The 24,369-nt window shown below is 33.9% G+C and overlaps 1 protein-coding gene and 2 long non-coding RNA genes across 3 annotated transcripts; all 3 read left to right on the plus strand.

The window, feature by feature from the left end:
• The first annotated feature begins 14,532 nt into the window (after positions 1-14,532).
• On the plus strand, positions 14,533-20,694 carry LOC128556810 (uncharacterized). The gene is made up of 7 exons (XM_053542487.1): positions 14,533-14,661; positions 14,752-14,899; positions 15,213-15,415; positions 18,939-19,125; positions 19,276-19,446; positions 19,691-20,110; positions 20,540-20,694. The coding sequence occupies exons 1-7, from the start codon at positions 14,533-14,535 to the stop codon at positions 20,692-20,694; spliced, it is 1,413 nt and encodes a 470-aa protein (XP_053398462.1).
• A 532-nt stretch (positions 20,695-21,226) lies between these two features.
• On the plus strand, positions 21,227-22,203 carry LOC128557584 (uncharacterized). Its single transcript, XR_008371254.1, has 3 exons — positions 21,227-21,365; positions 21,632-21,723; positions 22,057-22,203. It is a non-coding gene; the product is annotated as an uncharacterized LOC128557584 (long non-coding RNA).
• A 295-nt stretch (positions 22,204-22,498) lies between these two features.
• Positions 22,499-24,024, plus strand: LOC128557588 (uncharacterized). The gene is made up of 3 exons (XR_008371256.1): positions 22,499-22,619; positions 23,299-23,509; positions 23,848-24,024. It is a non-coding gene; the product is annotated as an uncharacterized LOC128557588 (long non-coding RNA).
• The last annotated feature ends 345 nt before the right edge of the window (positions 24,025-24,369 follow it).

Below are 24,369 nucleotides of genomic sequence, written 5' to 3' on the forward strand. Positions count from 1 at the left end.
AATACCATAGAACGTCATTATGTAAATCTCAGTTATTTAAACAATATTACATTGAAATGAGAAAACGAAAAATTGCACTTATGAATAAACAAATTCATAATAAATTAAACTGCAACACCAGATATAAAGGATACACGATTTGCAGTTATCATGTAATTGTCTTAGTACCATGGTCCTAGGATAAACGTTTTTGTAGAAAATGCAATGTAAAATGCTTTTATATGGTTTCACACTTGTTACTTCAAATACATCATACATAACAATACGTAGGCCTTCAAAAAGTAGTCATCTGTGATGTCTTCAATATCTGATTCATCCATCCTTTCAAGTGTCTAAACAAAATTATGAAAACAAGTTCCGACCTCTGGGTAACCTGAAGTAAACGCGGTTTGCGGTGTGAGATTTGTAATATTATTGTAAAGTACTGAGCATATAATTGAAAAGAAACTAAAACGCTCAATCATATCTTTGTTCTCAATTATTATATTAAATTTCACTCTTGTTTTCAACAGACAACTAGTTTACTTGTCATTGAATATGAATACGACTTGCCGATCTAGGGATTTCAGAAACCAACAAGGTTACGTTTACATGCCTTAACTAATGAACAGAAAGTGAAGAACATCTGCCATTTAAAATACTGTCTAATAATTACTGGGATTGGGATAGTATATACATGTAGGTTACTACTTCAAGTAACGAATGTCACTATATTTACCATTATGATATTTTAAATTCATAAACCAGCACAGTCTTGTCAAAACATATTTTGCTTTAAATGGCCGCCAATTTTAATTTGCCACGGACAATAATTGGCAAAAACGTGACTGTCGTCAAGTACTTCTACAAAAGCTTTGAACTTTTAAATGGTACTGAATGATAGCCCATATCTACCATATAGCAGCCAACAACTTTCATCATTCTAGTCTTATTATTTTAATAAATATTGCTATTATAATATTCTGTTTCCCATGGGAAATGGCCGATTTCCTATGGGAAACGGTCATTTCCCATGGGAAAATGGCTTTCCGATGGGACGGTGTTTTCCCATGGGAAACATTTGGGAAATCTTTCCCATCGGAATTTCCCATGGGAAAACCTAATTTTTTTATTTTCATATCCTTTCGGCTACCATAGCAGACTAATACGTACCATAAAAACGGGGGTCGCTATTACCGCTATCATACACCGACTGACTACCGCAGACGCCTAAAACGTACCATCAAAATTAATTTTTCTTTGTATCTGGGGGGAATTTGAATGCTTTTTATTTATTGCAGAATTTGATCTGAAGTGTAAACTTTCATTTATGTTATTAACAAAACGGTATAGAATCGTTAAACTAATAAGTTTAAATCATTCATTGACATACTAAATATATTACGCAACAAATTACAGGTCTCCATAAATTTAAAAACAAAATCCAAACGTCTCGTGCGCAATAATGTTCTAAAAGCATTGTTATCGCAATTTGTTGATAGAAAATCTTTTTCAGAAAATTTTAGGGATATTACTCTCCAAAAATACCCATTAGTTTTGATGGTTGCTCGTCGCGGTATTACCGAACTCAGTTTTTAAAACTTATTTAATTACTCATTTCTACGCTACGGTATTTAAAGCTATTTTACTACGTCTGCATTATGCGGCTCCGGCATTCTAGAAGTCTGAAAACCACAGGTCTGCCACTGATGCGTTTTGTAGACTTTTCACCAGTTACTTTCACTATGGCACTACGGTAGTTCTGAACTTTTTTCCATGAAATACGTACAAAATTTCACTGTGGATATCAGAAATAGTGTACATTTATACACTACGGCAGTAATATTTTAAACTGTTATTGCACATGGAACATACATATATAAACTGTGGTAATTCTCTACAGAACGCTTCATCGTTTTTACGCCGCAACGGTAATACAATATGCACACATCGCTTCTTCCAGTTGCATACTAGACGTGTGTAAATTTGTCCACTATGGAAGTATTGTACTTTCCAAATTTAAAACTCAAACTTTAGGTAAGAATGCATTTATATTATCCCAAAGTACACAATGGTAATTTTGACTTTGAGCTCCATGCATTATGCATTATAATGCATGGATACTCTGGAATGCTTTATAAATGGTTTTCAGTATTCAGTTTTTCACACTTTGTATACTCATTATATTAATTTATAGTCCGGGTCCGTAATGTAGGAGATACATTCGTGCACTTGTAATCTCTGAATCCTCTCACTGACGGAGGGTCGCAGGTTCGAGCTATGCTACCGACTAGGACTTTTTATGTGAGAAAGTAGGCAGTTGCTTACGGACTTTGACGTCTAGTACTGGTCTTTCCCAGGAACGATGGTTAGTTGAACTGGAGGCCTGATATAACTGGGATAATGTTGAAAATGGCCGTACAAAAACAGACTCTAAAATGATCTGTTTCCAAAAACGTACATGAATGTGCTTCCGGTGAAATGAGATCTTACAATTCTTCATTATATGATTAAACAATTGATACCTTAATTGGGACTTTAAAGAAAAGTATCAACGGAATACAGCTCGCAACTGGGATACGCTCTAATTTAGATATAATGCTATTAATAAATTCAGTTATTTTAAAATCTGTTTGAAAGTCAGTAAGGCATAACAAACTAAGAAAAAGACACCTTTAGCTACTATTATAAGTTTTACCACGAAGTGTCATTCGACATTTTTGAGTTTTGTTTTGGCACTTGCATCGTATACACCACAAAAACAGATTATGAATATGAATAAATTTAAATGAACCTTAATAATGTATAGTTGACGCGTTTACATGGTCCGATCCGCTGACATAACTGGTAGGTGACTAAAAGTAAAATGCAACAAAAACATTTTTATAACAGAAAACGATAAGATAAAATAATAAAATTAACAACTGAATGAAAACACTACAGTACAGGCAATCTCCTATGAACGGGTATGAGTAAGAAGAATCATATATCAAATGCTACACAACCTGAACAACGTATTTTGGACTAAATTTCATGATAGACAGTCTACTTATAGTCCGATCCGGAGAAACGGGTAGGAGACTAAAAGTAAAACATTAAAAGCAAACAAAAACATTTGACAGAAAATAAAAACAAGATCTGTCACAGGAGACAGCGCGCTCGACTATTTCGATGCTAGATAGTGAAACTGGGCACATCAGAGGAAACTAGAGCTGTCATTAAAGTGTTTAATGACTCCAATTGCGGATGAAGATATTGCACAACAGCCTGAGTCTATGTCAAAAATATCAACTTAAAGTAATAAGAGAGGTAAAGATAAAATGTATCAAAACACTATATAAGTATATCCTAAGCAAAAAGGGGCATAATTCATTAAATGTTGGTGCCAGAGTTATGCAGCTTGTGTCATATAGTGTGGGTGATGATGTTGAACAACTATTTTAAGTTTGAATCAAATCCATTCAGTAATAACAGAGACAGAGTGAAAGTGCACCAAAACTTTAACCTAAAATTCTAAGTAAAAGGGGGGAATAATTAATGAAAAATTGGTGCCAGTGTTATGCATCTTGCATCATATGGTGTGGGTGATGATGTTGAAAAACTATTTTAAGTTTGAATCAAATCCATTCAGTAATAACAGAGACAGAGTGAAAGTGCATCAAAACTTTAACCTAAACTTCTAAGTAAAAAGGGGAAATAGTTCATGCAAAATTGGTCCCAGAGTTATGCACCTTGTGTCATATGATAAGGGTAATGATGTTGAACAATTGTTTATGTTTGAATCAGATCCATTCAGTAATAACAGAGATAGAGTGAAAGTGCATAAAATTTAAACCTGTAATTCTAAGTAAAAATGGGAATAATTCATGAAAAATTGTGCCAGAGTTATGCATCTTGTGTCATATGATGTGAGGGATGATGCTGAACAACTATTTTAAGTTTGAATCAAATCCATTCAGTAATAACAGAGGTAGAGTGAAAGTGCACCAAAACTTTTACCTGAAATTCTAAGTGAAAAGGGGGAATAATCCATGAAAAAATGGTGCCACAGTTATGCACCTTGTGTCAGATGATGTAGGTGATGATGTCGAACAACTATTTTAAGTTTGAATCAAATCCATTCAGTAATAACAGAGATAGAGTGAAAGTGCATCAAAACTTTAACCTGAAATTCTAAGTGAAAAGGGGGATAATTCATGAAATATTGGTGCCAGAGTTATGGCCCTTATGTCAGATGATGTGGATGATGACGAGGAATAAGTATTTCAAGTTTGAATCAAATCCATCAAGTACTTACAGAGATAAGTTGAAAAAAGAGAAAGTGTAAAAAAACTTAAACCAAGGTAGGGACGCGGTAAGACGCCGACGCCGACGCCGGGGCGAGTAGAATAGCTCTCCTTATACTTCGTATAGTAGAACTAAAAGTTATATTTAAACGAAAGCAAGTTGTAAAAGCTATAACAAATGAAGATCATTCATTACTTACAAATCATGACAAAAGGTAACATAGAGCATATGTAATGTTACACAAAAAGTTCACTGAAAGTCATGAAATAATTCCTGTTTTTTGTTGAATTTGTACTGCAGTCCATTTAAACTGAGTAAGAATGAAACAATTTTGTCAACAAACTTACGTCATAAAACCCGTTAATCTTTATATACATGTATTTTTTGAATAGCCGGCTAAAGGCAAGGGTGTGGGGGTAGGGTAATTAGCATTGTTAATGACGCATAGAAAGATAAAATGCCCAAAATTCACTGTGATAAACATGTCATCGGTAGAACTGTTTAATAAGTTAGTTATGTGTCTATATTTAATATGCCCGGTTGTATGATTATTATTCTATACTTTTATTACAATGTATCAATATTCACAAGAAGCCAAACTTTATGAAACATGTTTTTCTTGAATTTCAAAAACTTTAACTCTAAACACCTTTTCCCTTGAGACTGCTCATATTAGAAAAGTATATTTGCATGTGATAATTTATTATCAAAAGATGAATCAATCAAACTTTCTCATTCGTACTAAAAACATAACGTACATATACACACGACACATAGTAAAAATGTGTACACCATGTAATGTTGTCACTAATCTTAGACACTGTCTGTTTCTTTCTCCAGTTTGTGCTTAGTGTCCGCTAGTCAGGCAGTCATTTCTTCTTCGTCGATTTCCAAGATAATTTTGTTGGCATTTTACGGGGTGTTTCTATTTTAATATGTACCTTCCTGAGTGATTTTTTGCAACCGTTATGTAGATAAATTGAAGGAAAGGATTTCTTATTAAAATGTAGTAATAATGAGCAATAATAAAACGTATCAAATTATAACATTTAGTGATTTGCAATGGTTATATATACTAAAATCGATTTTCTTGAGTTTCCAATTTTGCTCTTGTTGCCATAAGTTTTACGGACTTTTTCGGATTGGAGGTCTGTATGGACTTGTCCTTTAGTTAGCTAATCCCAGTTCTGGACGCATGATACGAAAGAAAACATTCCCTGAAAGTATTATTTAAAAGATCACGGGGATTAACCCTGAAAATAGATGACAAATATTTTTATGTAAGAAAGACATTTTGATTTTCAACTACAATTATTGTACAACTTCTCTGGAACTGGCTTTTGTACTTAAGGGCTCGATTTCTCGAAACATTTTATCCTGTACTAAGAAGATTAACCTGTTAAGAGCAGTCGAATATATAATGCAATAACAGACTTTTCCTCTTCTGACATGCTTAAATATTTCGAGAAATTTGACCCAGAGCGATAATTTGAGTACATTTTTTGGATTTGAGCGACTTGTTGACTCAGACCCAATTTATATACATGGAGTAAAAGAAAGTACGTTCACGTAACAAAGGAATGACTCAGTAATACTATGAAATCTACTCATTAGATCAATATAACTTTTTAATAAGAAGAGTATTGTTATACCTGTGTAAATTGTCTTTACACTGCTTACAACCAAATGATGACGTTGGTGTTCGGAGACCACCGGCGGTCTTTTAGTTTCTTCATACTGCAAAACTGACAAGCATTTGTTCGCCCTGACATTGAGATAATTTCATGTGAGTCTGCAAACTCTCGGTCAATGGTATCAACTACCTGCGTTTGTTTGGGTTTCCTAATTCCTGAACGGTAACCTTCCATGTTTCCATCTTTGATTTGACGTGTCATTTGCTGTCCTTTGTTCATTGTACTAACCGAAACCAGGAATTATAATGTATTACATGTATTACATTATTCCTGCCGAAACATCCTTCTGTCGGACTAATTTCTGTGGTTTCAAATCATATGGCAAGGATTTTCGCCCTTATTAAAAGACCCATAAAGATGGGTTGAGCTGGCAAGGAACGCCTGTGCCAAAGGGATTTGTCTAGAAGCACTATACGGTTCAACCAGATGTTCAACAACCTTCCTCGTTAGTTCTACTTCTTTTTTTTCCCCTCTAATATAAACTTTAAACTTCCAAAGATATACAGAAACTGCATCTGCTAAAACGAATATTTTAAAGCCTCTCTTTAATACATAGTATTAACTAAGTGTTTATCTATTTATCTTTTTATACTGCATCACTCCCCTTTACGAGTAATACGTGCAGCTGCGCGCCTGTACAAGAATTTTAAAAGTAGAATGGACAGGAGAATAAAAGTAATACACGATGTGTATTGCAAGCATGAATACAGTTGATAGTGTTAAAAACAAGAAGGATTTACAGATAAAAGCAGTTTAAAGAAACAGGTCTATCATGTTAAGCATTGTGTGCAAGTTTGGTTACACCCTGCCTAAACTGGTTCAGGGTTGGGGCTTGCATAAGTTGTGCTGGAAGGGAATTCCAAAACACTATGATGCCTGGGAAAAAAGAGTACTTATAGTAATTACAGGGAGTGAGGATCTAGGTATAGGAGTGGGGATGCATATGTCTTGTTAGACGAGATTGGGGAGGTGGAGGGGCAGACATAGGGAGGAAGTGGAACAGCAACCAAACCACTCTGCAAATAATTACCACAGTAGACGTTTGCAGGAAGAACGAATTTCAATGTAGTACCGAAGTGTAGTTTTACTTGTCCTGTTACTAAGAACTATAGTAGACTTTTGTGAGAAACTTGAATTTTAAGGCAGTGCCATAGTGTAGTTTTTACATATTAAATGAAATTAAGTGCACTTCCACAGTGCTGAGAAAGTTACCTGCGAAAGGATTATACTAGTAATCAAAACTTATCCTATAGGCATTATTTATTCCCCCGATTACCAAAGTAGTTTAATGCAGGGCATGCGAAACCAAAGAGGGTGCCGCAGCGTATTAATACATATTCACACAAAATAGCATGTACTGCCACAGTGATTCAGTGGCCGTTTCAATATGTGACTTTTAATAAATAACATTAACTGTTTGTTTTATCTGCATATAAATACCATAGTAGACTATTGCAGGAAACAAGAAACTATAAGTTGTGCCACAGTGTAGTTATACCAATAAACCACACAATGGACATAACTACCATAGTGTAGAAACCGTTTTACATAAAAATTACCGCAGCATAAAAATGTAGTATATTTTTGTTAATTCCTTCTATTTTCAACTGCGAAAAAATACAATTTTTACCAAAATACTGCATTATGCGCTATGGAAATGAGCATCCCCATTTTTCTGGTAGGTATTAGTCGTCTGCGGTAGCCCGCCTGCAAAACAGTAGCGGTAATGGAGAACCCCAAAAATATAGTCTGCATTTGGCGTCTCAGGTAGTGCGTCGGTGTACGATAGCGGTAGTCGAAAGGATATAAACTATTAGAAAAACATCATAGCTGTTTTATAAAAATACTTTTATAGCACTGGCTAGTTTATTTGTTTGAAAAAAAGATAATTTGGTTTTCCCATGGGAAAGAATTTCTTTGGGAATCCAATAGGAAATTGTTCCCTTGGAAAAAGTTTCCCATGGGAATGCTTTCCTGTAGGAAACTGTTCCCAAGGGAAGCGTTTCCCATGGGAATGCGTTCCAATAGGAAATATTTTCTGTATGAATTTTTTCCCTAGTGAAGAGTTATGCAAAAAAATGTAGCCAGCCTGCTTAGTTCAAAAGTGACAGCGCAAATCTACAGATCGCGTGGTCGTGAGATCGGTCCTCGGGCGAGGCGCCATCCGCACTATCTTCTCCATGACGATTTGATTATAGACATTGTGTCTAAAAGCGGAAGTGTTATAAATTTAATCCTTTTTAAGGCTTGCTAAATAAAACAAATCGTTGACGCTTAAAGATATAAATTTTCTATTTGGGTAAAATACACTTTCACTTTCAAAAATGACCTTTTGGGCGAGTTCATATTACTAAGATTGATCTGGTTTGTCGGATCATCTCGGCTGATGATTCACTTTAGAAAATCTAACAAAGAATGCACAGTGCATACGTGTAGGTTCGAACCATGATGATTTTTTAGAGTATTAGCAACTATAATTCAATTAATTTCGTATCATATTATATTGTTTTGAATACTATATTCGAACCCATTTCCTACAACAAAGACATGGTGTTCGGCGTTCAGTCTAAATCACTGCAACAAGTTTCGTACATTAGATTGGTTAATGTCATTTTAAGTATAAAACATGTATTCAGATAACTATAGCACCCTTAATTACACAATTTGAATAAAATAATAACATGAAAGGCTCTATGGGAAGAATTTTTATCACAGGCAAGATTTATTATGCTGAAACATCAAAATTTCTTCTTTCTTTGTAGGGATAACGCATGTTTTTTTGTGTTGCAAACATGTGCAGAATCCCCAGGGGTTCTAAAGATGTATTACAAGAAATGGACATGAGTTAAAAACTATTTAAGCATAAGCGCATAAACGAATGCAGAATGAATATATAACTCTACCTCAACGTAATTTAATTTCAATGAAATGCGCAGGGATTATCTGTTGATTTTTTTTACGTTGACGTTATTTCCATTGAAATATAAATCCGTTATGGGCCGTAATACCTTAGCGCTTTACCACGGAACGTGCATATATTAGAATGTTTTATTTAAAAGCACGTGAATCTCTCTGTTAACACATGTTTTATGCTAGAATATCTTTCGAGCGACCAAGTAAATCCGATTTAAAATGACGCTGACGTCAGAACTGTATTACACTAGTTTATTTATGGCTTTATTTCATTCGCACGACGTCAAACAATCAATAAAAATGTATGTGTAATTGCAGATGTGTAGATACATACTTATATATTAATTTACTCGTGTACGTTCATATGTGCATGCATATTTGCAAATATACAAGCACTCAGAATAAAGCATGCATGCATAAAATTAAACGCCCATTATGGAACATGTATATGCGCACGCGTATATATATATACAAGCACATAGAATTTCGCAAGCGCGCGTTAAATTATACGCGTGTGTAGATATAAATTTACGCGTACACTTATTAATGTATAAGTAAACGCGTATATCTAGTGCAGTTTTGAATGTGCGTGCACGCTTAAAAATAGTATGTCCACCTGTCCACCCGTGCGTTAAAATGTTGGTGCACGTTGAACATGGATATTTTCTATATAATTTCTGGCAGCAGGAAATCTTTCGACTTGCTGTTAATTTCATTTTGGACAAGGAATCGACACTAAACGAAAGGGGGTGTGGGAAACGCTAAATGATACAATTTCGCTAAATGAAAAAAACTGACGTTAAACGATACAAAATGACACTAAATGATACAATCAACGCTAAATGATACAAAATCGAGTCTCGCTAAAAGATACAAAACTAACGCTAAATGATACAACATTTTAGGCTCGCTAAAAGATACAAATCGTTTACGCTAAAAGATACAAATTTTCTATAGGGGTATATGGAAGAATTTCTACATTTATTGACGATTTCATGAAATTTTGTCTCATTTTATGAAAGACCTGTCACAGGAGAAATTTAATATAGTTTTATATGTTTCCCGCTAAATAAACATATACATGATCCCACTGTATTTTTCTGGAGTACTCACGAGTAGCATCCGTGCACTCATTGTATTCATAAACTAGTTACAAAAAACTAGTGAAAACTGAAAGGAAGTTGAAGACATAGGCATATGAGCCAGAAATACAGGTCATATATATTATATTTTGTCAGTCCGTCTTGCAACAAGAGAGGGCGACTGAATTAACAGACTGCCTATACATAACTTTAGTGTACAATCTAGGTCGAAATCTGATTTGAGTGTGCGCACATTTCAAAATACACGTGCAATTATATACACTGTAGAGGATATTACATGAGTGTCCTGTCACATGACTTTATTGCACGAGTTGAATGAAATGATAAGATGAGAAGCTCTGCCAAGCATTTTATGAGTTTAATAAATTCTATGCGGGAAGATTATTCTTATCACATGTAAGCATTTTTCTGCTTCCGAGGGATTCTGAAGATGTTATAAAACGAAATGAACATGCGCTAACGATATTCTGGCATAAAGCGCAAAATACTAGTACATTGTAAATGAATACACTCTACCTCAACGTCATTAAATTTAAATTTATTAATTTAAAAGTTGATTGCAAAATATGTTCTCTATCATGTTCACACGCCAAAATCGCAAATTTTGGCCCTTTAAGGGGCCATGACTCTGGAACCCATGATGGGATCAAGCCAGTTTTCGAAAGATATTATGCCCATACAAATTGTGTGTAAGTTTGATTAAAATCAAATACAAAATGTGGTCTCTATCGTGTTCACAAGGAAATTGTGAACGGACGACGGACGGACGACGGACGAAGGGCGATCACAAAAGCTCACCCTGTCACTACGTGACAGGTGAGTTAAAAAACAAGAAGGAAGGCCATGTTCCAAAAATGCAGCTTTCCCAAACGTTAACCCAGCACATGGACGCGCACACGACCAACACACACACACACACGCGCGCACGCACGCACACAAAGCAAAACCACCAACACACTCTCACACAAAGGAAATCTCATCGCATGTTAACGTTCTCGCTACATCTTAACATTGGCTACGCTAAGTAAATTGCATAGTATGGTGGCTAATTTCTGTAATTTCTTTCTGGCTTTCTGGTGCATTTGAAGACCCTGTTTATCATATCGGCATGCTAATTTATGGTTCTGTCTTGTTGACACTTCTGACGCGCCATCCTGTCAATACACCAACAGATTAGCGCGCCAACACAATAATTACCATATTAAAGTCTGATACGACAATTGCAGAATTTCTGGCGTTGCCGCCAGATCGAAAACTGATAATCAGGCGTTTGTGCGCGTTTTAAAATGGGCCAACATGTCAGAATCTCAAGAAAGATATTCATAGTTCTGGCGCGCTAATTTGTCGTTCTGGCGTGTTTAATGAAATGGTAGAAATAAGCCACTAGTTTGTATTACAAACCAAGGGCAGTCCTACATTGATTCTAATATTACCTGGATACAGCACATTCCCAATTAATGTGTCACAGGCGTCAATATTAATGCGTTAACTTAACTGTCGTAATTTAAAATTCTATGTACCGTTTGCCTTATAATTACAGTTTCGTTTTCAGTTATCAATTCGTGCTGCTGATGGAGATGGTGTGGCTGTTACAGGCGTTACATTCTGGGATGGTGATGAGGGCGATATACATATCTTTAACCACAAAACAAGAATCTGGAGTGAGCTTGGTTCGTGCAGCTGTTGCCTGGAATCCAATATTGTACGTATTGAAAATCTAATCAGATATTGAAGCACTTAGTTTTATGACTTAGAATAAAGGCTGGATTTGGCGTACAGAAACGAAAATGAGTTTATGAAGTAATGGCAACGTTACTATCTTTCTAAAGTTAAATATGAAATTAAAACATTTGACAGGTATATTATTCCAAAACTTGTCTTAAAATAAGTTTGAAATGCGTGGATTTCTTTTATCGGCAAAAACGCAAAAGCTAGCACACGGACGAACACATTTTATTTCACCATATTACTGGCCGTGTGTTTATTAACAACTGTGAGAGGTTTTATTATATTCTACATTTTAGACAAAATTCACAAAGAGGTTAAATTATAGACTCCCATGATGAAAACTTGAGTGTGATCATTTTTCTCAAATCAGTCTAGCGAAAGAACGAGCAAATGACCCTTTTCTTTTTTTTATATGCCGAATGTTCTAAGTATATACTGAAGTTTTAAAAAATCAGGATTTAATCAAATTTTACATTGTAGAAAGTGTTTAATCCAACGTGAAGAACTACCTTAGCAACCGTTATCAATTATATTTTGTATTCTTAAAGATATTCTTTAATACAATAATATATGTGTATTTTGTGCACAGTCTATTACATTTTACATTTTTTTATTTATTTAAGACTGACTGTCTCTGCAACTGCACCGAGTACATAAAAACACTGAGCATGTATAATAGTACATTTTATGAAAACACGACGGTATATAACATGACGTCATATGCACCTAAACGTTCCGATGCAATATCCCAGCAATCATGTGGAATACAAATATATGCAGGTAAATTTGTTTGTCGGACATAATTGCATATTATTTTACAGGTAGCTTTGACATGTTGATTGAAAAATGCAATGTGAAAATGTTAAAACAATATATATAGCAATTTGCAAGGAAAAAGATTAATTAACTATAGCACACAAAGAATGCAACCAGCTAAAACGAAACAAGTTGTAGCGTATGACTAAATGTGTTCATGATAGATGTGTACACGAAAAACATTGACAAAATAAAACAACAAAGAATGAAACAAAACCATAGAGAAACATAGTGGGGCACTGCGACGGAACGAGCAGTGCCAAACACCACCGGAACGTTTAAACTGCATAATTGTGTACAATTCCTCGCTGTTATTCGCTTACCTGTTAATTGTCTAACTGCTTTTTAAGGTACAGCACAATTTTAGCGATAATGTATTTATACATTTAACATGCGTTTCCGATTCCAATTATCAATAAATAATATAAATATTCGTCTGCTAAGAATAACATTTTACAAATACATTTTACTAGGTGGAGATCCATATATAGTGACGTGGTGTAGATTCTTCAACAACACAGGAGAAAGCATGTCTGTCAGATCTGAACTAGAATTCTCTCCTTCAGCAGAGTTTCATCACTATAGAATGGAGTTCTTTATAGTGAAAGACGATCTTTTGGTAACTATGTGACTGATGAGGGAATAGGGTTTCGGGGGTTTCGATGGTGTCGTTAAAATTTTCTAGCTTTTCCTCATTCGATAAACAAATGGACATGTCCTCACAACTGCGATAGTTTTATTATGGAATAACATTGCGTCTCAGATTTCTCTGAGACTATCCGCTGCAGACCTTTTGCATATTTCTTGATACAACATGTTAAGTCTAAATAATTATGTCCCAGCCTCGGAATGTCTCATTTATGTTAATCGTACAGAGGACACAAAAACAACGATGGTCCAAATAAACCAGGTCATTACTGATACAAGACATTTTGACTTTCTATGTTTATATATCTTTATGCTCAAAATATTTTTAACAAAACGTCCTATACAGCATAGTTTCTTACACAATATGAAACAAAAGATACTGACTTTATCAACTGGAAATTAAAGGAAAAGGAAAGCTTGACAATAAGTTAATTGCATAGGAAAGCCGTTATCAAGCCTTTCATAACGCTGTAACAAAATCGGACCACTACTGAAAAGGCTATGGCAGTTTGAAATTTAAGAAAATTGCTGATCATGGAGGCAGCCATTTTGTGTATTTATGACGTCATTTACACGCTGCTGATTCTTATTTTTAGTAAATAACCTTTTAAATAGATTTATAAAATATGTATCTTGAATGTGTTTTTTTTTTTTTTTTTTTTTTTTTGGATTTAACGTCTCACCGACACATGATAGGGCATATGGCGACTTTGTATCTTGAATGTAGTATGTAAAACATGCTAATTTCTTTCATTATAACTGGAAAAAAATAGAGGAACTATTTTACAGAAATACGTAAATACGGTTCAAATACCTGTCTAGAAATTTAATAAATCCGCCATTTTGTTTTTTGTTACCATGGAAACAAAATGGCCGCCATTTTGATCAAATATTTAAATGCTCATAACTTTTTTATTTTTAAGTCGATTTTGAAAACTCTTCCACATCTTTAAATGATTAAAGAAATCCCAGCCAATGTAATTAACATTAAAACAACATTGCCTTTCCCTTTAAATTACTAAAGCTGCATTTGTTTATACCAAAGGAATTGTAAATGGCTATTCATTATCGTTCAAAATTGGTATCCACTTTGTTTTATCATCACAAGTATATAACTAAATGACGTTCATTTCTGTTTCATGATATCTGGATTTCCTGAAATTTTAAATTTGTTCATTTTTGTTCTAGAAAACAACTTGTATCAACGTGTTTGCAGATGAAAAACAAATATCGGAAATGTGCGCATTCCACCTTTAAGCTCACAAACCCAACTTATATTACATGTATGGAACAAAGACAATATTGTTCCAGTTTTAGATATCTTTAATCAAAGGCAAACAAGAGCTGCCTTCAAAGATCTAATAATGCCGCCTGAAGCGAACGCCTTGTGCAGATATGGAGACCCATTTGAAGGCGGCACAAATGCAGTTGTTAAATACGAAGCCGGCATAGGAACTGCTCAAGGTGAAGCGGACATGGTTGTATTTCAAGAGGTAAATTTTATACGCAACTAAATGAGTTATTCAATTGCTGAATAATTATCCATGCAGAGACACATAAACTTGAGTATACTTGCATTTCAGGTGAACAAACCGTGTATACCTTGTACAGATGCTTGTTCACAGTTTGATTGTGACAGTGATTGCAAGTTTGACGGCTACACACTGATAAATTTCACTGTCAAAGACATAGTTATCGATGCTTCTTACAATAAAGCGTTATACATCTCTGGTAAATAATTTTAATGTCTTGAATAGAATTATTCTTTGTATGCTTAATCATTATTTAGCCATGACTTATCTCACTTAGTGCCGAAGGACTTAATAAATGAATAAAACGCACGCACTTTTGTTTTTCATTGACTGTAACAGTAATGAATATTTATTTTTGGAGGTACAAATCATTTAATGATTTTAAAATATATTTAAATCGTACATTTAAAGAGGAAGAAGTCATTCAGAAAAGTAAATAGGTTTAAATTAAATTAAAATCAATATATATGTTAACTTGCACTGCATGAAACAAAAATTTATTATTATCATAGTAAAAGCTGTTATTGGATCCGGCGAAGAGGTTGTATCATCATCCAATGGTTTCTATATTGACCTTACACCGCCTTCGTTCGACGAGGAAGTGATGATGTATATAGATGTTCGTCAAGGAGATTTTACGCCCTCTGACTTTCAAGGATCAAATGATACCATAAAAGCAGTTTGGCTTTGTAATGACACCAAGAGTGAAATAGCGGTAATTAAGTAATTTATATGAACGCACGATTTAACTGACGAGCTGAAGTTTGTATTATTTTTACCAAACGTCAGCACAAAGTGATTATAGTGAACTTTTAGGATAGTTATATGTCTGTCTTTTGTCCATAATTACCAGGCAAAAATTAACCTAGTCCCAAACAATGATTCTAGTTACCTCCCCTGTCGGTACATTCTAGAGACACAATCAAGTACTATAATTTACTTACAGCGCAATCGATATAGTTCAGTCCAAATGACAAGATTCCGGCCCGTCTTGAATCAGTTTTACGAAACGATTTTTCTTTGAAAATGAAAAAGACCAAAGCCTTCGAAGCTCATAGACGTTTTTTACTTGGCTTTCTGTACAGGCAATTGCAAATGTATTGGCAAGCCGAGAACAAGTTGTTGCGATATATAAACCCAGAGGCACTTTCTAGTAATTGAAAGTTATTTCCTTTTTGCATAATTTGTAGATGGTATATCAGTATACGTACGCTCGGCTATGTTGAACATTAGCAGAATAAAGAGGCTTAATTTTTACACAAGGTTTATCTTGTTTATTACATAGTTATGATTTAACTGAGAAAAAAAGTAATTACGAATTGTTTATGATTTTGAATAAAGTGTTAAATGGCATGCCGTGAGCATTTCACAGTACCCTGAGAAAGTCATCCGTGGACAAAAAATATCGACTTGTATTTCCAAATATTTGACAACAAACCTTTATATGCTATGATTTGGCGTCATATATCGGTGCTGGATGATACTGTATACAGGCGCTATATTGGTTTGATGGATCCATTGCTTAAATATCTACACAAAATATGAATAAAGAGGTTAACACTTTACACCCTTATCAGTTTCGTTTCCTCGAATGGCATTATTCTATAGGGAAATAACAAAATAAAGTATATATGAGCGGAAAACGGCGGAAACTAAATTCATTTAAAATTAGTAAATTGATATTCTTTATTTACAAAATATACAGACAATGTACTACAATTAAACTACGATTTCTGTAATGCACAACTTTGCACTATTTAAAAGTACAAATCTTAACAATAGTTGTATTTAGTGTCAGATAATTAGCAGTGTAGTGTTACGATTCTAGCAAACTGCCAGCATATATAGATGCTAACTTATCTCGAATTGCTTTAACAGCTTGAGAAATGCAGAAAAGGGCCGGGTGATAAAATACGTTGATAAACAACATTGCTTATAAAATCCGAATTCAAATAATCTAAATTTAAACTTTAATCAAATATTTATCTACAAATGTCCTTATTTTGCACAAATGAATGATTTGTGAAAGAACTCTTGCATAAACATGTCAAAACTATCAGAGTAAAGTTGATATTCCCCTTTACTTTATGACACTCGGACGTGTTAAAGACTTTGACGGATTTTTGTTTCAAGTGCAAAAATCAACTTGCGCCGATAAATATCCACCAATTTTTATACGTAAACAGTAGTTGTTGGAACGCACAGTTGCTTCAGGCTCTTTGAGAGCAACAGTGTAATTGAATTCATAATAAAATGAGGAACTAACATTATTTGACAACTATTTCATGCACAACAACATTACTTTTCATTGATATCTATCTCTTTTTATTCCATTTGCATGTTCTTTAATGAACGCCCAGAATGAATTGATGTTGATAAATTGAGCTCGTCTGTTTACTGTTTACTACGCTTTATAAAAATGATAAAATATATGGTAAAGTATTGTCCAAGAAACATGGATATATTAAAACAACTGTGTTCTTTATAAATTTTATATACTAGAATGTCTTATTTGTCCGCAGGATGAATTATCATATACTGCAAATTGAACGTTTTTTTCTCTCTGTTTGCCGTAATCTTCAGCTGACAATTTATCTTAAGGTGCCACCCCAATCACAGTTCAATAGCAGTTCATATTTTCAGGCCGAGTATTTTTCTCTTGAAAATTGCACTAAACATCTTAACATCTGGTCAAATTATCATCAACATGGAAGCACATGATGATTTATAGTACATACGCCGCTGGGGAAATGTTTGAGTCTCGTTTAGACCGAAAGCTTACCCTAAAATATTGAAATCTTACGGGCATTCAAACTCCATTAAACACATATTTACAAAAGACAAAATTTAGTTATTTTAGAAGTACAATATGTATACTGCAAAATCTTATGGAATGTTTGTCAAAATTGTTCCTGGTTGTTGCATTTGACACAAAAATACAACTCCATGTAAATTTAATTTAAAAAGTTGTTTGTACATACGGACCACAGCTAGCAATGTAAACCAGTACACATCGATTGGTGAATGCATCACTACACTAACTCTTTTGATTTATATTGGAAGATAAGAATCACGTATAATTTCACCTGTTATTATGTAACTGTATATTATGTGTGAACAAATTGGATAAATTGATGGTGTTTGGATTTTTGTGTATAATTCAGTAACTATAGCTGTTGTGATGAGGTCAAAATAATTCTAAAGAAATGTTCCTTTTGGTGACTTTCCACCAGTTTCTCTCAAATCTTTACCTTCGTTAAAAATGGTGGTATTTCGTCTTGGAATGCTGATTTTAAAATAATTCTGTGCAAACGTTCTTAGACTTACGGTCTACGAAGAATGTTCAAATTAACCGACTACTCATATACATGGCCACTATAGGGCGCGTTTACTTTGACCTTTATGCATAAAGCAGACATTTTTAAAATCATCTTGTCCTACACTGCTTTCTGAATTTTGAAATAGTTTCACACAGATGTGGCCTCACTTATCAACAAAAATTCTTAAAAGTACATCAAACAGCATCTATTAACACTCGGGTTCGATTTCAAAATAGTTCCTTTCAACTAAAAGTGTTAATTCTCTTTCGTCAGAAACTTGACTACTAGTCAGAGTTAAAAATAAAAAAAAAACTTAAAATATAATGCTCAACAATTTGATGGATTTTAAAATAGTTTCACCAAACTATTTCTTATGTGTAAAATGATGAAGCCTAATGATTTGATAAACATCAGGACTGCAGTTTCCCTAAATGATTCTGCAGGAAAATGTTTTCGATTTTTCTTCTCTGAACCTGTAGCCTAATTTTCAATGTAATTCGGCAGAAATGTTTCTTGGATGACACTCTAGTTAAATTGTTTTTGTTTTTTTCGCTATAAAACTCAGGTAAACAATCAAAGGTCATCGTAGTAATCTTTTTTCAAATTTGTTTTCGCTCAGCTGAATACTGGATAAACTCAAGCTAGTGTGTGTACAAATGATTCCGCGTCACTTCTCACATGCGTCAGTTCAACTGCAAGGCTTTTTAACAACTTCTTCGTATAAGACGTTTTGTGTATTGTAAGCAATCTTAGTCTGTGTCTTACTTTCAAAGCTAATTTCATAACACTTTGTACTTGTTCTTTCATGTTCTATACTTGTTTATCTAAATCTTGCTTTAAAAGAATTCTACTCATTTAAAAAGAAATATTACTTAAATTTATGAGGGCTTTGGAAACTTATTTTCTAATTGTTTATAGAAATATGAATGGGCTATCGGGACAACGGTTGGTTATGAGGATATTCAACCGTATACGTCAACAGGAACTGTTAGCACTGGAACAAACAATGAATTAGAAGGGCAGCTTAAACACAATTCTACGTATTACGTCAGCATAAAATGTACTAACATGGCTGGTTTAACAACTATATGGAAGGACAGAAAAGGTAAGTAATAGTCCACAGCTCACAAATGACCACATATATGTTTAATAAGTATTTCATTTAACGTGTCACATTAAGATGTTTCACAAGAGAAAGCGTTTTTCCTTTCTTAACATTACGTTTTATGTCTAAAAAGAAACATTACTCTGACAGGTGTAACAGTACTTCTCGAAGCTCCAGATCCCGATACAGTAGACGCCGACGCTGTTGGTGCTGAACACTTTGATAAAGAGGTTTACCCAACGACAGCCGTTAAATCTATGGATCCTAGTGCATGCGGGGAATCTTGGACTGTTAGTACAGATCCGAATATCAGACGTTACGGTAATATTTTGAAATTTATGTCCGAACGTTTTAAGCATATAAGAGTATTTCACCAATTACGATTTTAATTACATTGGATTTTTTGACGGATGTGACGGATGATTTATAAAATTTGTAAACATTTTTTATAAAGCTGTGCATTTTAACAATGATCTTGTTTTAAATTCCGATTTTGTTTGCAACGTGTGTTGCAAGGTGTACTTAAAAAAGAGATTTAATTTATTTCATGGAACTTAATTTTCAGATTTTTGTGTTGGAAGTTCAATGGAAAATCAAAGTGATATAATACCATGTGTTTGGGTTGGATATAACATGTCAGGAGTTGTCGAAATCAAATACGGTTATCTTTATATAGACAGCACACCATATCGTAAAATTTCTGAGCTTCGCGTTTTAAGCAAAGGAATTTTCGATTACAGTACGGCAAACGAAGATGATAATACATTTCGTATGGAAAGCGGAAGAACTCTTTTCTTATTTATGCGACTATGCAACAAAGCTGAAATATGCATCGATAAATTTGTAAACTCTTTACTGATAACTGATGAAAAGTCAGTACTCTTCAGCAGTGAATCTGGGAAGAGCAAACTATTTCAGCTAAAATATACACAGAATAACAGAGTGAAACGTACTTCTTCTCAGCTTTTCATCGAAATGCCAAATGGTACGTGATGAAATCAATAGATGATTTGTTTATTATTTAATGTATTTTGTAGAAAACATTCTAACTCAATTTATTTTGTTTGGTTGAATATCACATTAAGTATAGGACAAATGGTGACTTTACAGCTTTTAATGATCAGGAAGTTACCAGGTGTCCCTCTTAGAATTATGGTAGTCACAAACGGGCGCTTTGATAGAACCGCCTATCTTCTGCCGGTTACCTCACATGAAGCTCTTATACACCCTAAGCCAGGTTTCGAACCCGTGGCGGTGAGAGACAAGTGATTCAAAGTGCCACGGATTCCCTTTAAACTACTGATTAAATTATGCCCGTACATCCTCACTGTTTATTTAAAATATCTTTCGACATTCTGTGATGACTGGACTGTCTTCTTACGCTCTGTTATGTTGTTTGACTGTTTTCTTTTAGGTATGGAAGAAGGTCAGAGTATCTTATTCAATGAGTTGACTGAAGAAAACATGACGTCACGCTACGACTCAGTGGCTTCCACAACATTTACATCTTATATTGTCAACCCACAAGATACTTTTAATAGGACGGAAAGACTCTTATACAGGAGGTAAAAATTTAGATAACCACAGCTGCTCAGAACAATCGGATCGGCTCAAAAACAGGAACAGTCTTGTTTATTGACACCTGTACTTGCATTGTCGTAGTGTGGTATCTATACTGTCATAAATGCACAATGTAATATTATACGAAAGTACATAACCCAGCTGATACAATATCGAATTTTATAACATGAATTCTGACAAATTACCACAGTATTTTGACATAAAATTATATTTGTACTTCAGAAACTACTATAGAAAACGATATTCTGACGTCCAAAGATATGCAGTAATAATCAATATTTTAATCCTTTAATTATCTAGATCCTGTTTATTACTTTTCTTTTAATATGAGCCTTCTTTTTTATGGGTCGTTGCCCTATTTTAGGTTATCATAACACTGTATTGACTACATTAAAACAATATTTACAAAATGGGTATTTATGCAGACATAATGGGTATATCTTATTAACATGCCCCCTACAGTAATGTTCACTATTTCATATAGCATTAACACAGCGTGTCATATATATTTTATATTTTTAGGATCTATTCTGTTGAATTATCCTTCACGCCAAGTCCAGTTGGTCAACAACCATTACCTGCTCCACTAAAGCTTACCTATTCGAGTTTCAATGACACCGCGAACGACACAATAATTATGGTTATTCACTGGAATCCAGGTAATGCTGTACTTAATTACTGGTCCAGGACTTATTTCAAATGCACGTAGATCAAGAAGAAAATCAGACATGACAAGTAGGCTGGTAAAACGTAAACTGGCTTAAAATTCGTCTCTTTTTTCATGGTATTCTCTTTATCTTTGATAATGTTTTGTTCAGATATAATATAATTGTGAAGAATGTTCGATGTACTTACAGACATATAATTACATACAAAATGCATGTGTAAGAGTTAAAGTGTCTAAACACTCTTTTACAAATTTTAGACCACCAACAATGGCAGATAACAAATAACACCTGCATGTTGGAAAATGTAACATTCGAAAATGAGACAATTGATGGATTATCTTCAATCTGGGTAAACTTATTGATGATAAGCTGAGTGTATTTGTTGAAAAATATATCGACCGCTTTTGTAGCAAACTTAATCAATTTCCTCGTAAGCTCCTTATGAGAATTGCCATTAAGTGTTTATACCTCTATTGATTTAGGAAAGTAATTGATAACTGTACATATTAATTGGTTAAAAAGACGAAATAAAGCATATTAAGTTATGCGTTTCTCCTTGCAAAAGGCATTAAATTAAAGTACAAGGATTCAGGAGATGATATTGTCATTACATGTATATCATCATTTTGTCATTTTGAGAAAGTAACGTTCGACGGTACTATATATGCTTTTCTACCACTAGATTTGCGATACCCGTTTGTCAGCTGATATAATGGCGGAAAATCAAACATACTTTTCGAAGGAAACTCAGTTTGCACTAGCGACAGTATCATCGAAAGTCATTAACAACCCGCCAGTATTTACAGAAACCTCAATCACTATAGATGAAGATTCAGGTCTGAACTATTTTTTGGGTATTGTTGCACATTTACAGTGTGTATCATTTTGTATTTTGATTGTAAGTTTCACTGCTGTTTTGTTCACTTTCATAACAGTTTAAAATTAAACCTTACAAAATGCACACTCAAACTTAAGATATCTAAAATTTATAACGATTTGTTATTCTGTACGTAAGAATATATATCAAACTTTCAAATAATATATATTTCCAAAGTTAATTCTGACCTTTAAAATAATTGTCCTTGTGACATAGTTTAAACGCAAAATGTGAATAACTTCTTTTACAGAGGATACGCACTTTGAGCTCCTTGCTAACGACACGGAGGATGATCCATTTATTTTCAGACTACACACAGAAGACATGCGATACCCTTTTGGGAACATAATTTTGAGTAGTGATGGAATGTAAGAATGACTATATAAGTGTTACAATTTGTCATATGCACTTTTATTTACTCTGTTTTAACAATCAAATAAAACTGACTTTACTACTTCCATAAAGTAAATGAACGTTTTATAAAAACTGAAGAATTAGTTTTGAATTTTATGTTTTATTCTCTCACTGGAGCATTTTTGTGTACGTTTCAAGATATTTAATTCTGATTGTATGGCATCTCTCTAGGAGTTTACACAAAATCAACAATTTCGAAATAGTTATTTTACTTGAACTCTGCACTGGTGACAGTAACTACTGTACATGTAGTATGCTTGTAAATGCAGGAATATTTTACTTAATGATGAACAAATTTGACCTACATGTATAATTTGTAATATATTTTTCAAAAACAAATGTAAAAGATAAAACATCGGATGACATTTGTGTACCAGGATTACTGCATTTAATTGCTATCGCACTGGAGCTCTCAGAGCTGAAGCTGCATTTAGATCTATTTAATTTAATTGAAGGCTTAGGTAGTTATCCTAATTTATTATATTTGCACTAAATAGCTTCATTATGGATTCACTAGAACATGCGCCAAGTAAAAGGATGTCAAAAACCATTTTGGTTTGAAGAAGTAACAGTACAATCTTTTTATTTAAGCAAGTATTAAGTAGATGTTTCTTCTTATTGATTTTTTTACAGTTTGACAGTTTCACTGTGCCAGAACTGCTACGGCGTAGCAACAATTAACTTTTCTCTATCACACGCACCGACATAGAAAGACATTTTACCTGCACAGGCAAATTATTCATTAGACATCAAGGTTTTCCCAATGAATGATCGTCCAACTATCCGCGTCCTCTCTCCAAACGGAACAAATATATTACCAAAGGATCCTACTGAACCTGTATTGGTACGTAAAATAAAATCGCCTTGGAGCCTGTGTCGGTCGCAACTTCTGAAATTGAGGTTGTAACTATGTACAGTATATTTAATCAACTACAACATGTTTTTAACATTTTAAGTTAGCTAATCGGTTTTTGATAATAGATATAATATCGCATATCTGTATGCCTAAAGTTGAGTGACATGGAAAAATAGCTTTGACTTAGTTAGACAATTGACAGGGTTTTCTTTGGAAAATTAACTAACAGGAACACCAAGGAGAAGGCTTCTTTGAAGCGAATATATCTTTACATGTGACGAGATGTGTATAAGATATAGACTAACGTCATTCATATTTTTGTGCAGATTTTTAAAGAACAAGCTAATCAAATGTTATCGGAAGCAGTTGCAGTAGTGATAGCTTATGATATCGATGGACCACAAACCTTACAAATGATATCAAATACCAGCACTACATCTAATTCCTTCTACCTGCAAGATGTTTATCACGAAGACATAATAAAGCTAGTGTCTTGTAAACATGAAAAGGTATATATCCGAATATCAACCATATTATCACGAGTACAATAATTAGAAACGCTGCTCTTAAACGTTGTATTTTTCTTCATAATATTATGTTTAATGCCGATATTAAATTAGAACCTGATAGTGTAATGTTTCTTGCTCTATTTACAGAAGTACAGTAAATTTCCCGATTTAACTAATGCAAGTTGATTGATAAAAAAGTTTACTAGAAATGAATTTTGATGATCGACTGTTTTTCAGCCCTTTATTACAGCTATTGTCATGTCGTAAATAATTTTTATCCTATTTCAGTCTTTGAAGTAGAGGTATTTTAAAATATTTTTCAGTGTATATATGAAGATG

This window comes from Mercenaria mercenaria, chromosome 1 (genome assembly GCF_021730395.1).
Source record: "Mercenaria mercenaria strain notata chromosome 1, MADL_Memer_1, whole genome shotgun sequence".
NCBI classification, from domain to species: domain Eukaryota; kingdom Metazoa; phylum Mollusca; class Bivalvia; order Venerida; family Veneridae; genus Mercenaria; species Mercenaria mercenaria.

Excerpts from the sequence above, each read along its gene's own strand:
- LOC128556810 (XM_053542487.1), top strand. The coding sequence starts at position 14,533 with ATGCCGCCTGAAGCGAACGCCTTGTGCAGATATGGAGACCCATTTGAA. Across the intron at positions 15,416-18,938 it reads ACACCAAGAGTGAAATAGCG|AAATATGAATGGGCTATCGG; the intron begins GTAATTAAGTAA and ends AATTGTTTATAG. Across the intron at positions 19,447-19,690 it reads TCCGAATATCAGACGTTACG|ATTTTTGTGTTGGAAGTTCA; the intron begins GTAATATTTTGA and ends CTTAATTTTCAG.